Source organism: Perca fluviatilis, chromosome 13, assembly GCF_010015445.1.
Source record: "Perca fluviatilis chromosome 13, GENO_Pfluv_1.0, whole genome shotgun sequence".
Lineage (NCBI taxonomy): Eukaryota > Metazoa > Chordata > Actinopteri > Perciformes > Percidae > Perca > Perca fluviatilis.
This window is the reverse complement of record NC_053124.1, coordinates 16,720,019-16,729,378: the sequence shown is the minus strand read 5'-3', so window position 1 is coordinate 16,729,378 and position 9,360 is coordinate 16,720,019. Positions and strand designations below refer to the sequence as shown.

Genomic DNA, 9,360 nt, shown 5'->3' with positions numbered 1-9,360 from the left:
CCTACTGAAAAAAGGTGGTGGTGATGGACCAGTTACCTTGTGTGCTTATGATCAGTATGTTGATCAGTATGCTTTTGTTGTTGGGCATGATGGTGAGTGATGAGGAGTTCAAGATAATTAAGGCACAAATAGATACTTTACTAAACCCAAAGTAAAATAATGTATAGACTATAATCACCGCCAAGGTTGTATAATTGTTATTGAGCTATGTTTGCTTAACCATATATGGTTTCTTCGTGGCCTGGTAGCAAATGTTCCAGGGCCCGGTAAGAGTCCACAGCCCTGGGGTTGTGAACCTCAGATTCTAATGCGATATTTTGCTTATGTGGTTTCAGGTCTGTCTTTAGGTCTAAAGAGGGCACTGTTTCTTCATTTGAGACAAACGCATGCTGGGAAGTTTTTAACAGCATGTTGGTTTCTCAGACATCCTTCCATCTGGGAATGTGTGGGACAGTCGCTAATCCGATGGAGGAGAAACAGGACAGAGTTGTTTCTAGGGTAGAGGTATCCCAGACAATCACTGATACAGCCCAAATCCCTAATCTGTGTTGCCATCTGCTGTGTTCCAACACTAACTGCACTGCATTCTTAGTATGCAAGTCAGTTGTGAGGGCTTGTGGAAACCAAATCCCTATATGAAAATCTGCCTCTAAAAAGCTGAAGGCATTTTCTTGAGACTAGAAAAGAGGTTTGGTACCATTGTGTCATTTTGGCTCTCAGTGGTGAAAGTAAAACAAATTAGTTTCCTGTCTTAACTCTAGTTACAATTCCTGGTTCGTAGTCCTGCTATATGTAAAGCAAAGTTTGAAGTGAAGTTGGATCATGATAAGGGAGTAGGAGAGGGAACTGTTTGATGAGAGCGAGGAGGAGGTGGCAGGGACCAGGGGAGCAGATAAAGGGGGAGGAGTGAGGCAATGTGTTAGTCTGGGAACATAGTAGGAGGAGAGCTGAGATGAGCTGTTGCTATGGGAGGAGAAGAGGATGATGGGTGGGCTCTGCCAGCAGGCGTGGGAGGGAGAAGAAGATGGGGATGAGGGAGGAGTGTGTTTGTAGCACAGGGGGTTCTGGGATGAACAGAACTGTTGGTTATGTAACTGCTGTATTTGGGGTTTTAATGAACCTCTCTCTTGCTGCTCACTGGCCTCTGAGCTGTTACTGTTGGCAGGAGAAGCGCAGCATAAACACACGCACAAAAACTTCATTTCTCAAACTCTCGCTTGGATAAAGTAACACACAACACATTCATTTCAGGAATGAAACCCTGAGTGTGAGAAATCTATTCAAACTCAGTGAACTAAAGTTTTAACGCTGGAGTTTAATTTTATTTGTGTATAGGTGAAGCCTATCACTGTGTGTATCTGTCTCTTGTGTCAGTAAGCACAGTTTCAGCTTTCTTCACATTTGTCAGTGAGCTTGCATGTGTGACTGAGGAGGGTTTCATGTAGGTTTAACTTTGTAATTAATTTTTCCCGGACTTCCCTGGTGTGAACAGAGAGTGCTTAGAGCACAGCCTGAGGGCATGTGTGTGTGTGTATCTGTAGGCACATAATATGTGTGTGTGTGCATGTATGTGCATTTGAGAATGTGTAAGCACAGGTATGGGATGCTTCAGTCCAACCCAATTCCACCGTGTCAATATTTATTCAGTATTCTGAGATTTGAAGAAAGGGAACTTGTTTCAATATTTATGGATGTGGTCGAACACAAAATCCTCGCAGTCTTTCCAAACCCTGTGACTGTATATACACACACACACACACACACACACACACACACACACACACACACACACACACACACACACACACACACACACACACACACACACACACATACAGACACAGTGCTTTGATACAGTCAAGTAATGGAGTTTATTGATATTAGTGGATAACGTTTATTGATATAACAGATTGAAAGTAATAATGTTGGTTGTGGAACAAAGCTGAAACATGGTTTGGAGATCCTCCAGTGCTTTGGTCCTCCGGTTCAGATGACATTAGGGTGTTGACTTTTAGTTTGTTTTGAAAAGATACAACAAATAGACTTGGGTGTTGGGTTTGGAGGAACAGGGAACACGAGGCAGAGTGGCTGTAGGAAAACAACTTACTGGATAAAATGAATAGATATGCCTGTTCACATGCTGTGTAAACATGATAACAAACCGTGGAAGGCCCAGATTTGACCGAGATAAAATATCTCACCTCACTATGTTGATAGTAAATATATTTACTGGGAGTTGTGTTATTTGAATGTGGCCTTGTATAAAAAAAAATGCCTAATGGCATGCAGTGTAGCTGAGATGGAGGAATTTGTTTGTTTTAGACTTGTTTCCATTTACTCTACAGGTCTGGCAGTGCTATTGTGATGAATATACTCGAAATTGAGCTCCCCGCGGTGGTTTGGCTGTTGGCTGTGAAATAGGACTTACAGGAACATTTCCTTTTTTCAGTTAAAAAGCAAATATGCTGTGTCTTTATATTAGATTTCTATTTTGCTACTAAAAAACGATAAGGACGAAGAGAACGGGGACAGAAAATATCTGAGCTTTTGGGGTTATATTTGCAGAATGCCAATCAACTTGCTGAGTTAGAAAACCATTGGTGCTAAAAATGATGATATCAATCAACAACAATTTTGATAATCATTGAATCTGCAATCAAGGCTTTTTTATAATTGTTATTTTCTTGGGGGGAGGGGGGTTACATTACCTGTGTGTTTGTGTGTTTGTGAATCCACTTTATGTTTGTGTGTTTGCACGAATATGTGTAGGTATGTGTCTGTTATGTCTTCTCTCATTGACACCATAACACACACACGCGCACGCACGCACGCACGCACGCACGCACGCACGCACGCACGCACGCACGCACACACACACACACACACACACACACACACACACACAAAATCTGTCTGGCTACTTACTGTACAGCCTGAGTCCAAACTCCTCTTCCCCTTCTAGACTTACCCCCTCAATTGTGGCTTGTTCAGGTTGTGTGTGTGGGTGGAGGTGTGTGTGTGGAGAAGGAGGAAGGGGTGGTGCAGAGGAATGCAGGATTGGGTTGGGTGGAGCGGGATGTCGGAGCGAAAAGAGGGGTCTCTGTTTAGTGTGTATGTGGAGTCTATAGAGAGATTAAAGACGTGTGTATGTGAGTAGTGATGAAGGTGTGTTTTCCTACTGTGTTTACTCCGTTGGGGCCCGCCGCCGACCTGACGGTGGAGAGGGGAGTAATGGGGAAATAGGCGGGAAGAAGAGTCAGGTTGAATTTTTTTTTTATCTGGTTGCAATCAGGGAATCTTTACCTTCTATTTTTATGTTTGTTGTGTGATCTGTTCTTAGTAATTTTGATCTTAAAATATATGTAAGTCAATGCTTTAAAAGGTTCCCAAAATGCAAAGTAGGACGGATAGGAGATGAGATGGATAGGAGAAAATAAACAAACAAGTGATAGAAAAACACAAAACAGTTATGTATAATTCAGGAGATGAACTGAGCTGAACTTAAGAATCCAGGAATTGGCGTTTATACTTCAAGGTATACAAAAATACATGCCTATGCAAAAATGCACGCACACGCCTCCCAACGTGCAGAGCAGCGGGAACACTGTGGGCTGTGTATGGTTGCTCTCCTTCACTTCCGCACCATAAATGTGTGTTTGCTATACGAGGGAACACGGGGAGAAAAGAGGAATTCATGTTGGTGTTTATTTGAGCTTTGGCCAAATCCAACCTGGGGCGGCTGCATTGGCGCACAGTCTGCACCAAACCCCAGCCGCTCCTGTACCCCCAGCCACACACACACACACACACACACTGTACATGCTCAGGTACTTGAGCGAACACACACACACTCTCTCTCACACACACACACACACACACACACACACACACACACACACACACACACACACTGTACATGCTCAGGTACTTGAGCGAACACACACACTCTCTCTCACACACACACACACACACACACACACACACACACTCACACACACACACACACACACACACACTGTACATGCTCAGGTACTTGAGCGAGAACACACACACACACACACACACACACACACACACACACACACACACACACACACACACACACACACACATACCTGTCCATCCTAACCATATCAAGGTGTGTTTGTCTTTCCCTTCCCACCATTTTAGGTCCTCCCAGAGCAGGTATTTCCCTTTTTTACCCACGCACACACACACACTTTTACACACGCTTAACTGCAGCTATGGGGTGGAGGGGTGTCTATGGGCTGAATGTGTGAAGCACTTGCATTGATAACCTGCAGCTCAGAGTCACTCAGTCTCACTTTGTGGCCATCCCCCTCGCCTGGAACTCCCTTCGCCCTGCTCTGTCTCCTTTCTTGCTTCTCACTCTAGGACTGTCTGCGGACACGCTCAGACTCCCGCGTTTACTTGTCACCCCTCGGACGCTGTCACCATGACACCAACCCCGCCGTTGTTCCTGCTGCTGCTCAGCCTCATAGGGGCTCAGGCCACCGTGGACGTCCGCACGGCCGCTGCCATGGGTAAGAATGATGACCTTTACCCTTAAAGTTGATTCTAACTCCAGATCTCTGATGGTGTGATACCTGACATAACACTGGTTTTCACTCCTTATCCTTAAAAAAAATTATTCAGAGGACCAAAACCTCAGAAATAGACATTATAACATGATTAAGCTAAGAAAATACTTGACTTTATACATAGGTAACAGCATTTTAGGAATAGAGTCTGGGTTTAGTCTTTCCGTAAATCAGTATAACGGTATGATGTGTTGCATTGCTATAGAGTTTTATAAATTCCCAGAGGTAACAGAATTGAAGCAGAGGAATGGAAAAATTGATTTATTTAGCTTAATCATATTTTGCATTGAAATTGGTCTGGATAATTGCCATAGAATAAAATTCCACAGTTATTTATATATTTTCCAGTGCCTTTGGGCATTTATTGATTTGGAGTGATTAGTTAGCCAGTGTTAAAGACAGCAGTGGTTATTGTGTTGTTGTTGGTGGTTGGATGGTGTACGTGCACAGTTTGGATGACTGTTTTAGGATGGTGTGTGGCAGTTGGTACGCTGTGCATATGTGTGTGATGTAGAAGTTGGTGGGAGGAAAAACTGAAGGGAGGGAGAGAGGTGAAGGGTGAGAAGGGAGATCAGTGATGTTAAACAAACACTGGACGTTTCAGTGATTAATTTAACAACGCCTAAAATGCCTAGACCCTCACTTACAATCCAACACATCCTCCCTGATGCAAACAGTTTTATTACTATTATTACTACTACCAGACACTATCACAAAAACAGTTTTCTGTATTTCGCGCAGACACATAAGGTAGCTCCATCGGGTGTTTGCAGCTACAGTTACAGCTGAACTGTTTCAACTTTTTCAGCAGAAATGTTTGCATCAATATAATGAAACTCTTATCTCAAGATACACTTTTTCTGAGTTTTCAACCACATCTTACCCTCTTCCTGATTTTGTTCAGTTGTCATTCTAATACTAATTTATTAATACTATTATCTAAGGTCTAAGAGGTCATTTTTTATATATTTAAAGTAGGCGTCTTCTCATTTGATCTTTCTCTGTCCTTCATTTTTGGGGTTTTTTGCCTAGCATTTCTCCATCTCTCCCTCCACCTTTGCCACTCTCTACCCGTTGCCTCCCTGCATCCTGTTTTTCTGTTTCCTCCCACTTTCTCACCAGCCTCTATCCCCTCCCTTCTCCTCTCAATACCTCCATTCTCCCCATGCTCCTTCCCCGCCCCCTTTTCTTCCTTCTTCATCAATTTAATTTCTTTATCAATCTACATGTGTGAATCATTTTGTGGATGCACGTTTGTTATTCAAACTGTTAAGACACGAATAGATCATAATCTCCTTTCTGTCCTTTCATGTGTAGCGGCAGGTTTGTGCAAAACTCGTCCCACAGACATTGTGTTCATCATCGACAGCAGTCGGAGCGTTCGCCCTTCTGAGTTTGAGCAGGTCAAGGTCTTCCTGGCTAAGGTCATCGAGGGGCTGGATATTGGACCCAACGCCACCCGTGTGGGAGTTGTCAACTACGCCAGCCGTGTCAAGAATGAGGTATGGTGCTCAGCTAGCCTAAACTAGCGCTGAGCAAAGTTTTTATTGATTGGTTAAACTATTTAACATCACTGACCTTGCTATCATGCAACTGCAGGTGTCTCTGAAGACATACCGCACCAAAGCCGGGCTAATTAAGGCTGTGACCAAGATCGAACCCCTGTCCACTGGAACAATGACTGGTCTGGCAATCCAGTTTGCCCTGAATGTGGCCTTCAGTGAGGGCGAGGGCGCTCGTGTCAAATCTCCTGATATCAGCAAGGTCACACACCCATTTACATGCATTTACACATGCAGATCAATATATTCTGCAATTATGATCAGGATGTTTTTTTTTCTAATTTTGCTCCTCGTTCTTCGTAGGTTGCCATTATTGTGACAGACGGGCGTCCCCAGGATAACGTGAAAGATGTGGCTCAACGTGCACGGGATGCCGGTATTGAGATTTTCGCCATCGGTGTGGGACGTGTGGACATGAGCACTCTGAAGCAGATGGCCAGTGATTCTCTGGATGACCACGTGGACTACGTGGAGAGCTACAGCGTCATCGAGAAGCTCACCAAGAAGTTCAAGGAGGCCTTCTGTGGTAAGATGGGAGGAGGACGTGGGAGAAGAAGAAAGAAAGATGAGGGCTTTATTGTTTCAAATTAGAGGGACACATGCAGAAAACAGGGATTATAGTCGTGAGTGATGGAAATAGACAAAGAGGGTTGAAAAGAATTGCTGTCAGGACGGGTCATCATCATCACTCACTCATCACTGTGGAGAGAGCTGTCTGCTGGCCGCCCTATACTGAGGGTAAGGTGTCAGGACTGTCATCTTTTCATTCCTATATGTTGTTCCCTCCTTTTGTCCTCAACACGACTACAGTATATGAATTTAACTGTTCAAACTCATTAACAACACTCCCACTGCACGAGGGCATTAGGGCAGGAACAACCGTAAAGGAAGTAAATTTGCTCCTGTTCTTCAGTCAACTCTCACATAACCGAGAGGCGAGACTCTCTCTGTAATTACCGATCCATTAGTGACAATCATTAAACTTCTAATTAGCGATGCCCTTTGGCTCTCCCAGTCTGCGACAGTGTTGACTGCTGCCTGCCGCTTGCTTTGCAGCAGCCACTCTCGCTAGAGATGTTTCATCCAAGGGCAGAGCTGCATGATCGCAGTGTTGGATTGTTATTGGACGAGCCTGTGCCTCACATTTAGAAACAGACAAACGGATCTTGTGTATTTAAGGCTACTCCAATCTTTTCCACCTGTTTGTTTTTAAGGATCCACTGGATTTGTGCATCATCCATGCATATTCAAAACTGTTGGCTGCAGGTCCAAGTGGATCCTTAAAAATGTATGCTAGATTTTTCCGTTTTCAAACTGACATAGTTTCATTCTCTCCTCCTAACTCCAACCCCCCCACCTGACCCCTGCCCCCACCTCTGTGTGTGTGTGTGTGTGTGTGCCTCAACATATATTCTAATGTGTGTTCTGCATGCACACACACACACAGTGTCGGACCTGTGTGCCACCGGGGATCATGACTGTGAGCAGGTATGCATCAGCTCCCCTGGATCATTCAAGTGTGCCTGCAAAGATGGCTTTACCCTCATGGACAATGGTCGCAGCTGCAGTGGTGAGTGTGTGTATGTGTTTGTGTGTATGTATGAAAGTATTTGTCCAAGCGCGACCACTGTGCTACCAGAGTAACGTGCCCCATTGTGTGTCTGACATTACCAGCTTGCAGCAACTCTGCGACAGATGTAGTGTTCCTGATCGACGGCTCTAAGAGCGTGCGTCCTGAGAACTTTGAGCTGGTCAAGAAGTGGATCAACCAGATCATCGACAAACTGGATGTTTCTGAGAGCAAGGCTCACGTTGGACTGGTTCAGTACTCCAGCTCAGTCAAACAGGCACGTGTCTGTGTTTAGCATTTTAGTGTCACCTCATTATCGACCTCCTTCTCTACTGTATCAACGTCATGTTTTTGTCTCCCTCCCGCAGGAGTTCCCCCTGGGCCGCTACAACAACAAGAAAGACCTGAAGGACGCTGTGAAGAAGATGGCCTACATGGAGAGGGGAACCATGACAGGCCAGGCTCTCCACTATCTGACAGACAACAGCTTCAGCGCCGGGCAGGGCGCCCGGCCTGGAGTAGCCAAGGTGGGCATTGTCTTCACCGACGGACGCAGCCAGGACTACATTGGAGATGCCGCCAAGAAGACCAAGGAGCACGGTGAGAGATTACTTCTTAATGCATGGGTGTAGTATAAGCATACAAAGCCTACTTTTACCAGTCAGATGAAGGAAACCTGTGTATGTTTATGTTACAGGTTTCAAGATGTACGCTGTTGGAGTGGGCAATGCAGTGGAGGATGAGCTGAAAGAAATTGCCTCTGAGCCCACTGGAGAGCACTACTTTTACACTGCTGACTTCAAGGCTATGACCCAGATCGCCAAGAAGCTGCAGATTAACATCTGTCAAGGTCACACATCATGATTATATACGAACATTAATACTTGTGTTATTTCACTACACATACTGGTACAATAACTCAGAACTTGTGCTTTCTGTTCCCACAGAGGAGGACCCCTGCGAATGCGACTCCCTCGTGAAGTTCCAAAAGAAAGTAGAAGAGGCCCTACAGGCACTAACAAAAAAATATATCCTTTACAACGGGTGAAACGGTGTGAGAATATGATGTTGGGAGAGAACGCTTTAATGTTGTTATCATATTTTCTGTCTTGTTTTTCTCCATAATTGCTGTCCTTGACAAAAATCGTACTAGACAGTATGTCGAAGAGGATCGCCTTGCTGGAGAACAAGATCGTCTGAGGACTCACATCCCACTCTTTCATATACATCCACACACACACCCACGTACACAAACACAAACTAATTTTACTTCCTGTAAAATACTAAGGAGGAACCCGTGTGTGTGAACCCTGACCTCTGCTTGTATCCTGAGCTCTGCCCCCTCCTCTCTCGGTCTTACCTCTTCCACCCGTGGGTCTCCTGGGACACGAAGCGCCGGTTGCCATGGGGACCATGCCTTTGGGTGTGCTCTGAAGGTCATCTTCTATAGACAGCCTGTGTGTTTGTTAATAAAAGTCTTCCCTCATAGGGAAATGGTGACGGTACACTGAAGGGTTTTCCTTTGTTGCTGCCACAATGTTGAATTTTCCCAAACCCCACATTCTGTGTCTCCAAATGGAACAGCACATCACCCTCACTTGTTTGTCTTTCTGTCTTTTTCCTCCTC

The 9,360-nt window shown here is 44.8% G+C and overlaps 1 protein-coding gene across 2 annotated transcripts; it reads left to right on the top strand.

Annotated features, from left to right (window-relative positions):
- The first annotated feature begins 4,277 nt into the window (after positions 1-4,277).
- Positions 4,278-9,238, top strand: matn1 (matrilin 1). 2 transcript variants are annotated; one of them, XM_039820948.1, is made up of 10 exons: positions 4,278-4,544; positions 5,919-6,103; positions 6,201-6,365; positions 6,467-6,689; positions 7,611-7,733; positions 7,838-8,010; positions 8,102-8,333; positions 8,431-8,583; positions 8,681-8,761; positions 8,884-9,238. In XM_039820948.1, exons 1-10 carry the CDS (start codon positions 4,457-4,459, stop codon positions 8,931-8,933), a joined length of 1,473 nt encoding a protein of 490 aa, XP_039676882.1. In that variant the 5' UTR covers positions 4,278-4,456; the 3' UTR covers positions 8,934-9,238. The 2 variants fall into 2 exon arrangements, with proteins under 2 accessions (XP_039676882.1, XP_039676883.1); XM_039820949.1 differs by lacking the exon at positions 7,611-7,733 and having other exon boundaries at positions 4,279-4,544.
- Positions 9,239-9,360: the final 122 nt, after the last annotated feature.